General features: G+C 35.4%; 3 protein-coding genes across 3 annotated transcripts; 2 read left to right on the top strand and 1 right to left on the bottom strand.

Moving 5' to 3' along the window:
• Nucleotides 1-8: 8 nt before the first annotated feature.
• LOC108205623 (MACPF domain-containing protein NSL1) lies at nucleotides 9-4,769 on the bottom strand. The gene is made up of 7 exons (XM_017375603.2): nucleotides 4,254-4,769; nucleotides 3,328-3,566; nucleotides 2,621-2,816; nucleotides 1,949-2,032; nucleotides 1,680-1,863; nucleotides 1,178-1,344; nucleotides 9-907 (listed from the first exon to the last, which is right to left on the bottom strand). The coding sequence occupies exons 1-7, from the start codon at nucleotides 4,521-4,523 to the stop codon at nucleotides 218-220; spliced, it is 1,830 nt and encodes a 609-aa protein (XP_017231092.1). The 5' UTR covers nucleotides 4,524-4,769; the 3' UTR covers nucleotides 9-217.
• A 3,667-nt stretch (nucleotides 4,770-8,436) lies between these two features.
• Nucleotides 8,437-12,044, top strand: LOC108207784 (uncharacterized). The gene is made up of 4 exons (XM_017378213.2): nucleotides 8,437-10,982; nucleotides 11,065-11,164; nucleotides 11,252-11,411; nucleotides 11,500-12,044. The coding sequence occupies exons 1-4, from the start codon at nucleotides 8,437-8,439 to the stop codon at nucleotides 12,042-12,044; spliced, it is 3,351 nt and encodes a 1,116-aa protein (XP_017233702.2).
• Nucleotides 12,045-12,355: 311 nt separating this feature from the next.
• Nucleotides 12,356-18,010, top strand: LOC108208272 (uncharacterized). Its single transcript, XM_064088258.1, has 7 exons — nucleotides 12,356-12,431; nucleotides 13,123-13,492; nucleotides 13,581-13,707; nucleotides 13,795-14,121; nucleotides 15,806-15,898; nucleotides 16,133-16,630; nucleotides 17,645-18,010. Exons 2-7 carry the CDS (start codon nucleotides 13,164-13,166, stop codon nucleotides 17,738-17,740), a joined length of 1,470 nt encoding a protein of 489 aa, XP_063944328.1. The 5' UTR covers nucleotides 12,356-12,431; nucleotides 13,123-13,163; the 3' UTR covers nucleotides 17,741-18,010.
• The last annotated feature ends 606 nt before the right edge of the window (nucleotides 18,011-18,616 follow it).

Raw genomic sequence — 18,616 nt, forward strand, 5'->3', positions numbered from 1 at the left:
GTAGCAGCTAGTCGAGAATTTGGAATTATATTTAAAGAACAAAAGAATTTATGCTCACAGGATCTTCTTCCTTTGATATTTCAGTCATCAAAACAGATTTAAGCTGACTGATGTACGTAAACAAATGAAATAAAAAAATTGAGCTGACCTGATGATTTACATAGCAGCATATACAAAATCATACAATTGAAGACGTTCGTGTCCTGAACAAACTGTTTTATATAGACAAGGTCTCATCTGACATTATTGTGAGGAGGGAGTACTTGACTTTCATTCCGATCCTGCCTCCGTCTACGCACAGCTTAGCACCAGTGACCACCCAATAACCAGGGGGATCCTCAGGGCCTCTCACCATTTCTTTTGTATCAACAAAATTCGACATTTTTGGTGCTTTTTTTGGCAATGGTGGTCCTCTGGCATAAATTGCTGAATTAATATCTACCTTTGGTGGCAACTCTGGCTCATTCAGTCCGGTACTAAATGGTGAAGTCATCAACATCGAGATTACCCCTGATTTTCTTGTGGAAGTTGTAGGTCCATCCCACTCAGATCTTCGAATCTCTGCAGATTCCACCATTGAAAATCCAAGCCGCAGGAAGAGGACCTTTTTCATACCCATGCCCTTGACCTCGAGCCAGGCCTTGGTAACTATAGAAGCAGAGTCATCAATGCGTGCACCATTATATTGAACTGGTTGAGTGCATATATGTGAGAATACACCCCATTTGACAGCCTCTATGTAGTCTTTTTGTATTGGATCATTAGCTGGATTATAACTCAGATCATCTGAAAGTTTTAAGGTTTCTGGAAGAGTTGATAGGTGTTGTAGATGGATAGCGAGGTGATCGCTCTTCTTACCTTCCAAGTATAAGCGGATTCCAGTCACAGGCCGATTTTCAGAGTCAACCTGCAATTTATTTGTTGATATATAGATTGGTAGGGAGGAAATAATCAAAAGCAAATAAAAGGGCAAGAGTAATGCCAGCAGTCAAAATCATCTACAATTAGATTTCATGCTCTTGTTGAAAAATGTGCGATGTCTAGTATATAGATTAATATGATCTGAAGTATGATTGCCATTCCAAATATTGATATTAGTTATTATGCTATGACAAAGAACTACGACAAGCATCACTATATTAGATATGACATATATGCTGCAGCACCGAAAAATTACCTTTGTTGTATTGACGTAAAGTTTAGGACCCATAAAAGTGAACTTCAGTGATGGAAATCCGAATTTTCTATGTCTAGGAGCGAGTGGAAGATCACTATATGCTGGAGCCCACTGTCGAGGTACTTGAAATTCTAGAAACTGTTGTAGATCCTCCATAGGCGGCTTATCTGCATTTGATATATGCCATTAGGTACAATCACAGGGTCATGTCGTCAAGGTAGACAATGGGAACTTCATATATGAGGACACTACCGAGATGCATATAATACATATCACATGTGCATGTATATAGAATGATCAACACAATTTTGTTAGTTCATCAAATTACTTGGATAGTCTCCTCGAATTTAAATACTTAATTAGGGACATAGGGCAGCCGGTTTTAAACTTGTCATAATATAGTAAATATTGTGCAATGTTCAAGAATCAAAAACCAAACACAGGTTTTACCTGCAGAAAACCTGACTGATTAAAGAATATAAAGTGAGATAAGCATACTCACATCGAAGGTAGAGATTGATTGCATGGCTTAAAAATCCACTACCTCGAACACCACTAAGAAGGGAAACAAGAGGCACAAAAGACATTGATATGACGTTTGGAAACTGTGATATAGTTGAAAGCCACTCTTTATGACTTTGACCATTATCCAAACCTCCCCTCCTAATACGGATGCTCAACATGTCCTGCAGCAATATATATGTGATATTGCATAACATCTCTGACATGATGCGTCTTGAAAAATCACTTACTAAATTTTAAGAAGCTTACATTATTTTTAGAGTGTGAAACAACAGGTGGTCTAAATGAGTGTGCAAATGGTGGATTGAGATCCCAGACCACTGATTGTGTTTCCTGTAACAAACATATATACAACAGTTAGTGTAAGAATAAGATTGTATTTATAGTACTAATAGACTTCAAGAAAACTAAAATTAATGGCTACATTATTCTTGCGGTATACAAAAAAATTGTCTGCTTAAATTAAATTCTCTGTTGATCCTTCTGTCTATGGGGTAAAACTCAAATTTTCTGGGAACTCTTAAGAGCAACTTTTTTTGAGTGACTAAAACCACGAGGTGTTAGGGAAAAGATTTTAGCAGGATCATTATATTCTAACTCTCTAACACTCCCCTTCACTCAAAAGCCCATTTCTGGGTCGAGAGTGGATCATGGGCGCCCATCTTCGGGGCATAATTTTGCCTTTCGTGTCCAAAATAAATGATGGGAATAGGGAGTCCAACTCGAGGTGTTAGGGTAAGGATTTTAGCAGGATCTTATATTCTAAAATCTAGTACAAAAAAAACCGAGAAATGCCTGTAAAGCATGGTCTTGTCTGAGAATTCATATTAGAAGTTGGGTTTGCAACTGAAGGGTTTTTAGGAGTATTATGATGAGTTCACTGGGAAAAAAAGGGTACTGCGATAGTAAATTTTAAGATACCTTCTTTTTTCCTTCTGGTGCCTGTGTCAGAATCTCATTTTCAGATTCGGAAAATCGTTCATCTGCTAATTTCTTTAACAAAACTTGCATATCCGTTGGCTCAAGGTTTGAGCTTTGTAACTGCTTGAGGTGAATTACATCTTTACCTCCCATCTTCACCCCCACTATGATATGAGTACCGTATTTTTCAATAAACCTGAAAAGTGGTGTAATTAAATATTGCAATCATCAAAACTCTTCATAAATAGGTAACCAATTGGAACATCCCCCGCCAAAGTAGGCAGAGGGACATTAGTACTTCATATTAGTGTCGAAGATTTGCATGCCATTCTATGTGTTTTTGTGTGCTAGATTTTGCAGCAGTCAACTATATGTGCTCAGAACATACTCTATGCAACATTATCTGATAACAAAATAAGTGAAAGATACTTCATCATTTTTTATTAGACCATAGACGGATTTACAAACTCGTCAATTCTGGCTGGAAATCATTAGAAGAGGTTAATAGCCTCAAAGTACTCACCTCATAGTTAAGAGATGTATGTAATAAGCTACCAAAAGTATAAAGGTAACATGAATGCTTACCAAATATGTACTGAGGTTCTGTATACATATAATTCTAAGCACTATATACACGCATCTGATGTAGAAATCTAATAGAAGTGCTCAAATAGAAAAGTTGAGATAATTTAAGTAAAACTTCTTACTCTGCAAGTGCAGCAGGATCCCACGAAGAAGGCACTTCCTTCTTAACATCGGCTAAAAGTGTAATGTGAGACCTTGCCAATTCAATCGAGTATAGAGTGATAAACCAACCATCAAATGCAAGAGCTTTAGTGGTTGCTGCGTCCTTTTGCCAACACCCCTTGTAATCAAACATTGCGTTGAATAGACCAGATGGTACTTTACCGGATAAGGATACATCCTGATTTAATTGCTCCGACATCTGTATATAATTAAAAGTTCAGTAATCAAAAATATCATTTTTTATTCATACATAGTAAATTTTGCTTTGTAAACTAAATAACCAAAGGCCAATGTAGTAAAGATGTTTGTGAATTGTGAATCTAATGTGTCTTCGAGTTACTCTGCCATTCTGCAAAATTCAAGAAATTGACATGGAACAAACTTAAGCTACATGAGATGATTCAAATGCATAAACTTAACAAAAACCTTGTGAGAAATATATGTGAATCCACAGCATTCCTAAAAGAGAAACTTGTTTTTTTTCTTTTGAATTTCTTCACCTTCTCAAATATTCTCAAAACTTCCTAAAATTTTAAGCATTTCACAAAAATCCTAATTCTCACATTTTCATAGTCCTAGCTATAAGCTATGAATGCAAGGGGAGTCACGTGTCAATCCCTACATTTCTGTAGCTAAGACATCCGTCGATGGAGTATGCCCGCAAGAATGAAACTCAAAGGAATTGACCGGCTACACTCCAGATACATCTTAAATCCACTCCTAATTGACAACATACTTTCTAAATTCGGTTTGGCAAGAACTCTTACCTTAACAATAACTTGACAACATCTTAAAATTCAGATTATTCCATATACACACATATACGAAGCTTTTAAGATACAATACAGAAAAAGAAAGAGATCGAGCGCAGAAAAGTTGAGCTGACCTGACTAAAAGAAACAACATCGGAATGAAACCTAGTCCGATCACCCTTGTCACACTTAATCGAAGCCGCAACATCAGAAACAACAATCCCTCCAGGACAGACCAATTCCTTGGACCGTGTCCGATCAACCTCGATCAATCCTTTACCAGACGGCCCCACTTTACACGCACTCAAACGCAAATCAGTCGTCAGATCATACCCTGATCCTATGGCCACCACCGCACTCTCCGCTGCTCTCTGAGGATCCAACCTATTCGCATTAAACGCCATCAAAAAAATCTAAATAAAATATTGTATATCAAATAATCAACTCATCATCTGGCTAACTACATGGTTTATTTAGTTAGGTAGAAAGTTGACAATTGTGTGTGTAAATTGGGAGTTAATGTGTGAGAGAGAGTTAATGTGTGAGAGAGAAGCAAGATAGTTGACTAGGAATTTATTCGTAGATTTGACGAAGTCCCTGAATTTAAGACAGCGACGCGTACTTATAGTATATTGGCGCCATTTTACGAGAGATAAGCCTAAGTGAATTTGTTTATAAACGGCAAAAGGCGGCGGCGGATATTTTCATTACAAGTTGTCTAGTTGAGTTAAAATATCTTGTCGTCTGCTTTTTTTCTGTTACCATTGGTTCTTGTAAGACAGGGACATGAAATAGTAAAGTAAAATATAAGTTACATTTTTTAATTTATAGTTCCTTAAAGTTTATGAAGCGATGGTGCGATTACAGTTGTGTACGCCCATTTAGTGTTATACGAGATTTTAAATTGTTGACTTCACTACAAACGAGGGATAATTGTGAAGTAGAATCTTTTTTGCCACAATTTTTCTGCTGAATTGGTAAAATTAATAGTAAAAAGTATTTAAAACATGTAATAATAATACTATATGTAGAGCGTTTTAATTGAAGGCAAATGGGTAATGCTTAATAATTTTTGATGAGAATAACGATATATTTCCCTACCCTGCCATTTCTGTAGGTGTGGGCCAGATTTAGCTTAAAATGAACAGACCACAAAATGACTAGCCGCGTCAGATTAGCGTTAGGCCCAAGTATATTGACCTTTTTGGGCCGAAAGTTAGTACTGGTTGCATCCGTTTTAAGGCGGTGTTAAAAACTTTCTAATTGGGCCGAGAGAGTCGTATGTCCTGCCCAGTTGCAAGACTAGACACATGAATGGGCAATGGGCTAAGCAAACGTTCTTTTGATTCTGAACACGCCTCTTGTACAAAAGTTTGACTAATTTCAAGAAATTATGTTATAAAACTATTATGAAAAGAAGAAGGGAATGCAGAAAAATACTTCATAAAAATGTAGATGAAGAAGGATTAATGTTTTAATAATAGTCTTGAACGTCAGGAGAATGATCAAGTGAATGATTAAATTAGTAACATTATTTATATATTTGCCGAATTTTGATATGTATCTGAAATGTAAAACTTGGTCTTCTGTACCACTGCAAATGGTACTCCTATTGGATCTCTCAAGTCAGAAGTACATTTGCACTGCCAGGTATAAGTTTGTTTGTAAAAATATTTATGTATCTGTCATGCTATTTGAAAAAAAATTCAAGATAAAAATTTAGGATAAATATCATTACTCTTATTCTATGAGTAATAATATTAGGATCTCATAAACCAGATGAATAGTAATCAGTTTCCTTAATATTTTTCAAGAACATGTATTTGGAATCAAAAATAAAATTTCATAACTTCGACAACTATTCATATATATACCGAAGATCGTAATATTAGATATCTAAAAAAGTTTATCACATAAATATATTATATACATGTAAGATGAAATTTGAAAATTAATTTCTTGTGTTTGATTTCATTTGTAGACCAAATTACGGGAATTGGCATATGTACAAATATATTCTTAAACTTATTATTTAAGTTACTGTTTATAATTTTTGGTTTAGTCAACTGTATTTAGTTTGTATAATTGTTAGCTAGACTAGCTAGGTCTTTATTTCTCAAGTGGTAACAGGAGTAAATGGAATAAGTCAGGAGGATAATATAGGCATTAGTTGCGGTTTGAGGACATCACTACATGACCAATTATATACTCCCTCCGTCCCCCTCAATTGTTTACATTGGAGGGGGGCACGGAGACCAAGACAATGTATGAAAAATGAGTAAAGTTTGATGAAAAGTGGGTAAAATGGTGGGACCCATCAATATTTAATCATAGATTTGAGATAGTGGAGGAAATTAGTGGGTGTAATAGTAGTTTTTATTGTTAAATATGAGATAGTGAGGGAAGATAGTGGATGTAATGATGGAAAAAACTTACTATTTATGGTAACGTAAAGAAATGAGAGGGACATCCCTATATAGTAACTATAAATAAATGAGAGGGACAGAGGGAGTATTCAGTAGGGAGTGCTGTGTTTTTATCAAGAAATAATACAATATAATTTCAGCTGATTTTTCTCTTAAAACACCTGTGTTTTTAATTCTATATATTATACGAGAGCTACTGATCTTTATGGTATATGATTTTGATTTCTTAAAAAAATCCTCCAAATAAGAAGGCCCGAGGATGGGTCTTCAAAGAAGCCTCAGCAATAGTAACAGACAAGAAAAATGAATTTTTTATCATCATAGAAGGTGGTTGCAGCAGAGAGGCTGCACAGAGAGATGATGATCCACAACAAATGGGCTGTGTCATAGTTGTGTCCCATTGAACTATTAGAATCAAGATTTCGCATAATTTTTGGAAGCTTGTTCTTTGGGTAGAAGCATTTGTGAAAACGTCTTCGTATATGTATAAAATAAATGTTGAGTGCAAACATGAAAGCAACATAATGTTGTTGATAACAAAGGTGTAAAAAAATACCAACCAAGGTAAATAAGAAGTGTCACATGGACAAAGAAGCAACGTGTGAAATGGACAAATAAAAGACTAAACGGGCTCAGTTAAAATTCAAATGAGCTGATAAAAAAGTTGTCAGATGGCCAAATGATTTTGTTATATGGATAGTAAGGTGAGGTCATTAATCGAGTGGAAAGATTACTAGACAAGTTTAAGTTTAAAAAGGTGATTGTTGAAATATAATTTTAAATTTATTATTTAAGTAACAGTTTTATGTATTTTGTTTAGTAGTGTGCACTACAAGAAAAACCGGTTATTTTTGACCGGTTATTTTTGACCGCCTTATTTTTGACCGAACGCGGTCAAATATAAGGTCAAACTCGCATGCCACCAAGTCAAGGCTAAAATTGACCGATTAATTTTGACTGCTTCATAATTTTGACCGTTTGCGGTCAAAATAAGATTTCGGTCAAATTTAGTCGGTCAATTTTAAATGGCGGGCCCCGAAAAAAATGGAGGGAAAGTTCCCGCCAAACTTTAATTCGATGACGTCATTAAAATTGACCGCTCGCGGTCAAATTTGCCTGCGGTCGAAATTATTGCCTAGGCGGGAATTTTCCCGCACAAAGTTTCAAAAATATGTGAAAACTATTTTTGACCGGATGCGGTCCAAATAATAAAATTGACCGCCGTCAGTCACTTTTAGTTCGGTCGAAATTATTTGTTAGGCGGGATTTTCCCCGCACAAAGTTTTAAAAAAAACCGAAATGTAGTTTTGACAGAAATTGGTCAAAATTATTAAATTGACCGGTTCCAGTCGTTGTTAACGTTTGACCGTTGTCGGTCATATATATAAAAATGACCGTCTGCGGTCATTTTTAATATTTTGACCGAAAGCGGTCAATTTTAACCTTCCCAGATTGAAAACCTACTGCTCTCTTCCTTTCACGCCGCTTTCCCTTTTTTTTGTTTCTTTCCCTTTCTCTTTTCTATTCTCCCTTTTCCACCATTTCTCTTTTTTTATGCCATCATATATATCATATTCTTCTCATCAAATCTTTGAGATCATCAAGTAAGTATCACATTCTAGTATTTAAATTTTACTAGTTTTTTTCCTTTAAATAATGTAAATTCAATACCAAATTATGATAGCTATATAAGTTAAATTGTGTTTCCTAAATTTGTTAAATTAGTGTAGAGTGTTGTTTTTGAACTTGGTATGAATGTTTTATGTTACTCATGTATGATGAAATTAGTATAGGTGTGTGTATTAGTATACATTTTAGGGTATGAGTTAATTAGAATTTTGTGATTTTATTTTATTTCCATTTATATTTGAATTGTGTGTATATTTTGTAGATGACATCCGATCGTAGTTGGGTTGGTCGTAGTCGATACAATGAGTTCAAATATATAACGGAAGAATACAAGAATGGTGTGGATAGTTTTCTTAAATTTGCTTGTGATAATCTTAAAGATGAAGATGAAGGCCTTATGAGATGTCCATGTCAAAAGTGTAAAAATAGGTATTTCAAAGATCCTAGTGGTGTGAAAGTTGATTTGTATCTTCATGGGATTATGCAATGGTATACCAAATGGGAGTTACATGGGGAGAAGGATATGCCCCGAGTTGAAGTTGGAATGAGTTCCGGTTGTAATGATGATGCTGACATGTATGATGCTCATAACATGCTAAGAGATTTTGCAGATGCAAATAGATATTTTGAGAATTTTGAGGAGGAACCAAATGCCGATGCCAAAGAATTTTACAATATGGTGAATGATGCCTCTGAACCAATCTATCCAAATAACAAGGATTACACAAGATTGTCATTTGTAAACAAGCTACTACATTTCAAGAACAAGCATCATTGTAGTAATAATGGCTTCGATGAGTTACTTTGCCTTATTGGATCGGTGTTACCTGATGGTCACAAACTTCCCGGGAGCTATTATGAGGTGCGAAAGATGATATCGGGTTTGCATATGGGATATGAAAAAATTGATGCTTGTGAAAATGATTGCATGTTATTTTACAAGGAAGACATCAACAAGACACATTGTGATATATGTTATACAAGCCGATACAAGGAGCAAAAGGATCCAAAGAAGAAGAAGATCGCACGAAAGATCTTGCGCTACTTTCCTCTTACCCAAAGGTTGCAACGCTTGTTTATGGCTGAAAAGACAGCTGAGTGTATGAGGTGGCACCACAACAGAGTTGTAGTTGAAGGCCAGTTATCTCACCCCGCTGATGGTGATGAGTGGAAGCATTTTGATAGTAGATTCCCGCACTTTTCAAAGGAGATTCGAAATGTTAGACTTGGCCTTTCCACTGATGGATTTGACCCATTTCGTGATGCACATGCAAGGGAATACACAGTGTGGCCTGTGGTGGTTGTGGTGTACAACCTTCCTCCATCTATGTGCACGAAGGCTCCGTACATGTTCATGCCTCTTCTCATTCCTGGACCGAGTGATCCTACAAAAGACCTTCATGTTTATCTTCGACCACTAATTGATGAATTGAAACTATTGTGGCACACCGGGGTGGAAACATATGATAGATTCTCACGTACCAATTTCATGATGAAGGCAACACTAATGTGGACAATCAGTGACTTTCCCGCACTTGCCATGCTTAGTGGATGGTCAACTAAAGGCAAGTTGTCTTGTCCAGTTTGTATGGGAGAAGTTAAAGCCACTCAACTAAAACATGGTGGTAAACCTAGCTTTTATGGCACTGCTCGATATTTCTTGGACCAAGATGATCCACTTAGAAGGAGTACAAAGTTCGGTAGAACTAAGGCACTATCAGTCACATATCGACATTCTGGAATAATAGCAAAGACAATGTGCGAGCAGATACAGTTTCCCCCTCCGGGAAAGACAACCTGGAGAAAACCCAGGGATTATGGTGTGACACATAATTGGACTCACTTTTCACCATTTTTTGAGCTCCCGTATTGGGAGACACTTAGACTTCGTCATTGCATTGATGTCATGCATACTGAGAAAAATGTTTTTGACAACATATTTTGCACATTGATTAATGACAAAAAGAAGTCGAAAGACAACTTGAAGGCAAGACGTGATTGCATGGAATTGGGTATACATCGTGAGTTGTGGATAAAAGAGGATGGCACAATACCAAGCGCGCCATACGTGCTTTCTAGGGATCAGCTCCATTTGTTGTTCAGGTGGATTTCTAAACTTCAACCTCCTGACGGGTACGTCTCAAATATAGCCAGGTGTGTGAATTTTGAAAAGAACTCTATTCATGGTATGAAATCACATGATTGTCATATTTTTATGCAAAAGCTGTTGCCTATCGTTTGTCGTGACTTGCTACCGAGACATGTAGCCGACGTTCTTATTGAGTTGTCCAATTTCTTTCAAGATTTGTGCTCAGCTAATTTGAAATACAGCGACTTAGAAAAAATGGAGAAAGACATAGTGAGAATAATGTCCAAGCTTGAAGTGATCTATACTCCTAGTCTTTTCGATCCAATGGAGCATTTGCCGCTACATTTAGCTACCGAGGCCAAGTTGGGTGGCCCATGTAATGGGAGATGGATGTATTTTGTTGAAAGATACTTGCACAACTTGAAATTGAAAGTAAAAAACAAAGCTCGAGTAGAGGGTTCGATTGCAGAACGATATATTGAGGAAGAGTGTGTCCACTTTTGTTCGTTATATTTCGACTCTAAAGTGGCAACAGTGCATAATCAACTTCGGCGAAATGAGGCACCCCGACAATCTCATGATCCCAATTTGTTAGAAGTTTACACCTATCCGACACTACTTGGTTTACGTATTAGAGATAGATACTTGAGTGATGATGAACATAAACTTATAAAATATTATGTTCTTATCAATTCACCCGAGGTTGGAAAATATTTGCGGTGAGATCTTCTTCTTTACCATCTTAATAGACATATTTAATCCAAATAATTATTTAACTTACGAATTTATTTGAATGTGCAGTGGATTCCAACGGTTGGTAAAGAAGCATTACCCGCATTACAATGATGCTCAAATGGATGAAATTCAAAAGGAACAATTTACGGATTGGTTTGAAAGAAGGGTACATTTTTTAATCTATACATAATTGTCATACTCATCCTTAAATTTCAAAGAAGGGTACATTTTTTGATTTTCTATAATATTTTAGGTACAACATGATGAAGAGCTAAAGGAGAAATTTATGGAATTAATAAGAGGTCCTATATTTAAAGTTGAATCCTATAAAACATGCAAGTGCAATGGTTACAAATTTGCTTGTGTAAATCCTCATGACCTCACTTCATCTAACTCCGGCATCGTTGTGATTGGTAAGATATTTAATACAATTGTAATATTCACATAGTTTGATATTTGTGTGCGTATATATATATATATCTCATAAAATTTTCATTGTAGGAACTTCTTACAAAGAAAGTTATGAAAATAATTATGGACGATTGGAAGAAGTTCTAAAGCTTAATTATCATAATGGTCATGAAGTTGTAGTATTCAAATGTCATTGGTTTGATCACACAAGGCACGTCAAAGTTGATAGAAATCGGATTACTACGGTGGATATCAAATCAAAGTTAAATGTTGAAGATGTGTTTGTGTTGGCTAGTCAAGCTCATCAAGTATATTATGCGCCAAGTATATCAAATCCGAAGTCATCGTGGTACACAATTCTAACAACAAAGAGTCGAGAAGTAAATGAAAGCGTGACATCTAAAGAAACAAATAGAGCAAATGAAGATGCTTTCCAAAATGAGGTATCAAATTCGTCATCATCAAATGTGGAAAGAGTGATTATTCGTGATCCCACGAATTTTTTTATTGATTTGACAATGTTTGAAAGCAATCATTTGGATGACTATGAAGAAGAACAAATTACAAGTGACAATGAAGATCGAAATGAAGATATGAATGATGATGACCAAAGTGATAATGATGATTTAGTTTAATTTAGTGTTGGTTGAATCAAATTTGTATTAATACTTATTGTGATAATTTGTACTAAATTATCCAAATTTATAAATATGCCCTTAATATTTCTTTTGAATATTTAAAATCAAATTGATTTAATTGCTCTGTTTTGTTACTCTGTTTTATTTGGTTGCTCTGTTTTACTCCAGTAGCTACTGCCGAGAATCCATATGTTCGCTTATATTTGACCGATCCCGGTCAATTTACCTATCTGACCGAAAACGGTCAAATTTACCAAACATATAAAAACAACCGACGTTGCCCTTTTTCTCTTGTTTCTCACATTTGCCTCTTCACAGCGCCGCTCTTGAGACTAGGGTTTATTCACTGTCATAAAACTCTTCCAATCCATGGCTATATCTCAGGTAATAACCTCGATTGCTTATATATACATGTATATATATGTATGTTTAGTCCTGAACATCGATTTTTCTTGGTGTTCAACCTGCGAGTTTCAGTCTCGTTTGGAGTTTGTTCTTGTTTGTGAGTTTGTTTTTGTTTTTGAGTTTAGTCCTTTCATTTCAGTTTATTTTGCGATTTCAGTTTGTTTTTGTTTGCGAGTTTGTTTTCATTTGCGAGTTTGACTAGGGTTTATGTTCTCATTTCGACTGGGTTTGAATTGAACAATCAATTCGATTGCCCCCTTTTCATTTTAGGGTCTTGTTAGCTTAATCTTTAGCTTATTGTAGCTCTGCTTCTTTAATTTTTGTTTTTGTTTTGTTTTGGTTTTAATCCGGGGTACTGGTTTTTAGGAGCTCGTGGGTGATGATATTGCAGACATATCAAGTGTTTTCAGTACTTAATTAAGCTTGTGGGGAAGTAGATTTAAGTATATGTATGTACTTATAAGCTACTTATGGCTTATTTTTGTTGAATGTTTAGCACTAACTTATGAGTTAAAACTATTTGTAATTTATATATTTGTTTGTAACTTGTAATTTATACAATTAAAGTCTAGAGAACCAGTGTCACTTATGTTCTGTGTTTGTGTAATTTTTACAATTTGTAGAAGGAGATTTTAAATGGTGTTGACCTGCTTACTTATTAAATATGCAGGTTGGCAGGTCAAGTTTTTGTTAGTTGTATTCTGGGTTCTTATGGCAATGGGAGCTGGTACCAGCGGTGGTGGAGGGGGCAAGGGCAGGGGCAGTAAAGGGTGCAGGGGACGGGGAACCAGTAGTGGGGGTCGCGGGGCTGGTGGGAGGGGAAATGATAGTGCAGAAGGAAGGGATCGTGGGGCTGGTAATGAGGGATCTGATAATGATGAGGAGAATTCGGGGGATAATGGTAGTGAAGGACAGGAGAGCCGTATCGTAGTACGAAATACATATGGGAGAGCCAAGCGTAGCTGCTCTGTTGGTGATTATGGTAAGGTACCAGCCACGGAGGCAGAAAAGCAGACCGTCCATTTCCTGAATGGCGCAAAGTATGTTATATTCCATCTCATATATATGTAACACGCATACACTATACACTTGTTTAATATATTCTGATTGTAATGTTATGTATTACAGTATTAGAGATAAAAGGAAGAAAAAGACTTTAAGTTATATTATGAAAGTGAAATGGAATGAAGATACACATGAAAAAAAAGGAAAGGAACGTGAAGGCTTCTTTGACTCATGCCTCAAAGAATTCAAGGTTGTATTTACTCTCTATGTCTCAAACAATTAGAAGTTGTATTTAATTACATGAACTGCATATGTGATCTTTACTGTTTTTTTATAGGACTATTATGTCTATGAAAAGGGACTGAAGCCAGGAGAGGGGGATAGAGCTGCTAAAGAGTTCATGAGCAAGAAATGGAAGAGTATCCCTTATGAGGAAAAGAGTCGGGCTGATTTATCAGCTGAAAATGCAAGGAAAGGGGGACTGAAATCAGCTACTCGGCGTGATTTCAAGCCTCATTACTTCAACAAACGCACCTGGGATAAACTGTGTAATTATTGGGAGAGCGAAGAGTTTCTTATTAAGTCAAAAAATGGAAAAGAAGCCCGAAAGAAGGTGGAACACATCCATCACAGCGGGGCCAAGTCTTTTGACGAGAGACGTCAGGTATATTTTGCTTAACTTATCGTAGTTGATATTTACTGATTGCTATCCTGGAAAAATATTATCTTGTTTTTCTCTGTCTTATTTTGAAGATGTTCACTGCTCTGCTGAATCCTGTTTTGCGAATGTATTACAGTGTCAGAACTTCCTAGATAAACATTTTGTTTAGGCAACCTGGATTTTAATTATCTCCAGAATTGTAAAACTATTGCAACTTTTGCACTACAATAATGTTAGTAGATAGTAATTATGCGTACTTGTCAAGTTATAAATTAGGCAAAAGCAACTGATCAGAGTTATCAGCAAGGTTTACCGGAAACTTTTGTTGGTGGCCTGTAAATATAATAATAATTTGGTACATCCTAGTTTACTTTGTGCTTGTTGAACTCATTGTACCTCAAAGTGTCCTCTGAAATCCGATAGGGTGGCATAGAACTTGCAATGCCAATAACCAAGTGGCTAACGTTGGTATCAAGATCATAAGGAGATAAGTTAGTGTCTGTAGACAGGGATTTTGGTTCATAGCTAAAGAAGAATAGGCAAATTAAAATGCAGAGATATAATCCAAAAATAAGTATTAATCTCAACATCCATGACACTAATCCATTGCTAGACAATGACATTGTAATTTTCGCTTCTTTCAAGCTTAGCATTGATTAGTGCAAGTTAAAAGAGATGAGATGGTGAGTTTGCTTGTTTCCGGACTTGCAGTTCATGTGAATGTCAATCTGCTTTTGTTTTTTTTAATGATTTGGTTAAGGAAATTAAGGAATTTTCTTCATTTTACATGTGTACTTAGGCTTGCATTCACGTGAATAGATCACATTGAATGGGTTTCCTAGGTGTAATAACATGGGAACCAATGGCAATGTATCCCAAAATTTTGTCTTAATTTTTTTTCAAAATGATATGGCGTTCTAATAAATGATTTTTAATCGAATAATTTTATATATATACAGGAGTCCGAGCTGGTGGAATCAATTACAACTAAGATTTGAGAAAAAATAAATTTTCTTTCGAGATATTTAATATTTTTTAATATTACTAGAAAGATGTATAAATTTAATTATTAAATAAAAGGAGTTCAAAAAGTGTCATTCAGAAAAAAAATCAATAGCATTAAATTATTATTATAATATTAAATAATATTTTATCTGTCAATGTGCAATGTGTTCAAGCCCGAGCGCTACAGACTTGGTACCTTGTCTACTAGAATATTACTTGTTAGGCTGTCCTGTTCAGATCTTAAAACTATATATTACTTGTTAGGCTGTCCTGTTCAGATCTTAAAACTATAAATATGTTATTTCATACACGATTCACTTTGTTAGAACAACATACCCTATACAATTAGTGATACCTAATTTGTAAATGCTGTCATGTCTAGATATCTACATTAGATTCAAGTGAAGTTTGTTTACTGTGATTTATTTTGGCAGGAATTATAACTAGATTTTATTTGTTAAACAGTTTTCTTTCTTCCCTGATTCAGAAACTACTTTTATTTAACTGATTTATACTTTATCTGCTATAAATCTGTCAACTAACCGAATGGAATTGTCTTGCTCAATATTGTGGATTTCAATGTTTAGTACCCCCTCTGTTATTGAATGCAATTTTCTTGCTCAATATTGAATGCAATTCACATGTTCATGGATATTAAAATATATTCTACTTTGGCATACAGGAGCTCGAAGAAAAAAATAATGGGAAAATTTCTGAGTTGGACTTCATATCCCAGGTGTACTGCCTTGACGATCCAAAAACTCAGAAATTAAAGGTATATTAATATTATGCTTATTAAATTGATATAGCTTGAGTTGCTTTTTCGCTGCATAAATTATGTTATAAGTAAATGCACTTTTAATTATAAAATAAAATCTTACATTTAAATAGATGTCCAAGTTATTGGATCTGATCTTAAATATGTAGATTAATTTGTCTATCACAAATGCAGCTCTTTTAGTTATTTACTGGATTAATTTTTATTTTTTCAAATATTACATATTTTCAGGAAGATATTGAAAAGGCATTGGCTTCACAACCCACAGAACCAGAGGATGAGGAGATGACAGATCCTCCACCATCACCGAATACTCTCAAAATGAATCAGCGAAGGAAGGCATTGAGCTTAATAATACAAGTGAGGCCTCCGAAAAAGGGAAAAGCTATCCTTTTCCCTCGACATCCAGTGACAGAGGTTCTCGGAGCCTATGAGGCAGCCAAGTTTGCGAGCACCCAGCCCAAACAGAATTCTACTCCATCACAGCTGTCTACTGATTCAGTGGATCTCGTCGTGAGGGTTTCAGCAGAGGTGCATCGAATGGTTCGTTCTTTAGAGATGCGCGAGGTCCCACGTAGCTTTTTAAATGAGCAGATGCATCGCCTAGCTGATGAGGCCTTTCCAGATCGTGATGATCTGATGCAGCAAGAATCGTGGAGTCTGTATATGCGCTTGGCAACGGCTTTTGTTGTGGATGCCCTCAAAATGAACGATAAGGTCATTTTAGAGGTAATGTTGTACATCATACTTTCTTTTTCTATACCTGCTTCATACTTTCTTTTGATTAAACGTGCTTCATTGCTTTTCTTTGTACTTTTGGGGAAATCTTGGCAAAAATAAGTGTCAGTGATCCGATTTAAGAGTCATAGCTGGTGCAACAGATGTGATATATTGATAGATGTAGGTGATGGGTCAAGTGGAACTATGTTTGACTTTGTTTTAGTTTAGTATCCAAGGATTATAGGCTGGACCAATTCTTTGCATGCTGATTGATTTGTAGGGTTGGAATTTGATCTTGATTAGGCCATACTTGCACAGTAGACAATAGTCCCTCTGCTCTTTAAGGTCTGCTTATACTGAATATGTTTGATTTTGTTTTGACACTTGGTTTGGTTAAGTAATGTACAGTGATCAAAATCAGCAAGATAGTCCCTCCGGTTAAGTCACATTCATGGATTTTGCTCAAACTACAATAGGAGCTCATAAAAATTTCTTGCATTTAGATACTAGTTTCATTGGGGGAAATACAGCTGGTCCAGATTTCTACTTAATTTTCTGCATTTCTTGCATTTTGTCGTTGTTCATAGTTTTCTACTTAGTTTTCTTGTATTTAAGTTGCTATTTTTGATATCACTGTTTTCAGTGTTTTCTACTTAGTTTTCTTGTATTTAAGTTGCTATTTTTGATATCATTCTCTGTTGTACTGTTGTAATATATAACCACCACCAAGCTGTACAAATATAAGCTTAAAGTTCTGACCGAGCTAATTAACTAGGCAGTTGTCTTTAACTAAAAAGACTACAGTTTTCAATGATAGAATTGGTAACAGTGAGTACAGACAACCATATAATTTGCGAAATTAAGTCTGCACTCCATCTGGTGCTATAATTTTCACCAGCCTTAATAAAACATACTTAAAAATAGTCCTTATACTGGAAATTAGTTTAAGTAATAGTTTTCTCAGGCTTCAAATAAGAATATTAAAGTGATGCATAATTAATCATCAATAATAATTGCGTGCAGGGTACTAGTATTGAAAAAGCTCCAGTGGATCGCGACATCTCAGGAAACCATGCTGATGAAGACATAGACGAAGATGCAGATCAATTTCCCTTGTAACTGATGCAAGGTTTATGAGCGACTAACTCATCTTTTGAGGCTAACTTTTTGAAACTCACTTAGACTTTTGAAACCATGTGGATGTATGCATATAATGTTGTAAGTTGTTAGCCTAACCTTGGTGATACAATTTCTAACTGCTGTAGTTATTAATTTTGCAGCGTAAAACTTATTCTATCAGTTATGAATGGTATCAGTAGTTATGAATGGTGCATAGTCAAGTTTGTTTACAATGTTTATCTAATTTAAGTTTACATTAAATTGGTTGTTGTGATTGGATTGGATTGGATTGAATTGGATTGTTGTGATTGGATTACAGGTGGGATAGTAGTATATACAGCAAGGTCATGCCGTTTTTTTTTGGTAATTTTAATGATAAATTTGGCTGTTTTCGGTCGAATTAAACTTATTATATTTGAACGAATCCCGTCAAAATTATAAATTTGACCACCCAAGAGCAGTCAAAATTATAAATTTGACCACCCAAGAGCAGTCAAAATTATAAATTTGACCACCCAACAGCAGTCAAAATTATAAATTTGACCACCCAACAGCAGTCAAAATTATAAATTTGACCACCCCAACTAGTCAAAAATATAAAATTGACCAATTGAAATAAGTGGTCAAATTTATAAATATGACTGGATATAAGTGGTCAAAAAAATAAATTTGACTGAGTTGGTCAAAATAATTTAAAAATAGGCGGGATTTTTGAATTTTCGTGAAAATTTGAAGTGCGAAAATAACAGTCAAAATTGACCGCAAACGGTCCAAATTGTCGGTCAATTTTAACCGGTCAAAATTAACCGGTCAGTTTTATCCGGTCAAAATTAACTATTTTTGACCGGAAATGACTAAAATCCACTACGCTAAGAC

Source organism: Daucus carota, chromosome 2 (assembly GCF_001625215.2).
Source record: "Daucus carota subsp. sativus chromosome 2, DH1 v3.0, whole genome shotgun sequence".
In the NCBI taxonomy this organism is placed as follows: domain Eukaryota; kingdom Viridiplantae; phylum Streptophyta; class Magnoliopsida; order Apiales; family Apiaceae; genus Daucus; species Daucus carota.

Coding starts and splice junctions, on each gene's coding strand:
- LOC108205623 (XM_017375603.2), bottom strand. CDS start 4,523: ATGGCGTTTAATGCGAATAGGTTGGATCCTCAGAGAGCAGCGGAGAGT. Junction 1,345..1,679: donor AATCAATCTCTACCTTCGAT/GTGAGTATGCTT, acceptor TATCAAATGCAG/ATAAGCCGCCTATGGAGGAT. Junction 908..1,177: donor TTTACGTCAATACAACAAAG/GTAATTTTTCGG, acceptor AATAAATTGCAG/GTTGACTCTGAAAATCGGCC.
- LOC108207784 (XM_017378213.2), top strand. CDS start 8,437: ATGACATCCGATCGTAGTTGGGTTGGTCGTAGTCGATACAATGAGTTC. Junction 10,983..11,064: donor GAGGTTGGAAAATATTTGCG/GTGAGATCTTCT, acceptor TTGAATGTGCAG/TGGATTCCAACGGTTGGTAA. Junction 11,412..11,499: donor CTCCGGCATCGTTGTGATTG/GTAAGATATTTA, acceptor TTTTCATTGTAG/GAACTTCTTACAAAGAAAGT.
- LOC108208272 (XM_064088258.1), top strand. CDS start 13,164: ATGGCAATGGGAGCTGGTACCAGCGGTGGTGGAGGGGGCAAGGGCAGG. Junction 13,493..13,580: donor CATTTCCTGAATGGCGCAAA/GTATGTTATATT, acceptor TATGTATTACAG/TATTAGAGATAAAAGGAAGA. Junction 15,899..16,132: donor CAAAAACTCAGAAATTAAAG/GTATATTAATAT, acceptor ACATATTTTCAG/GAAGATATTGAAAAGGCATT.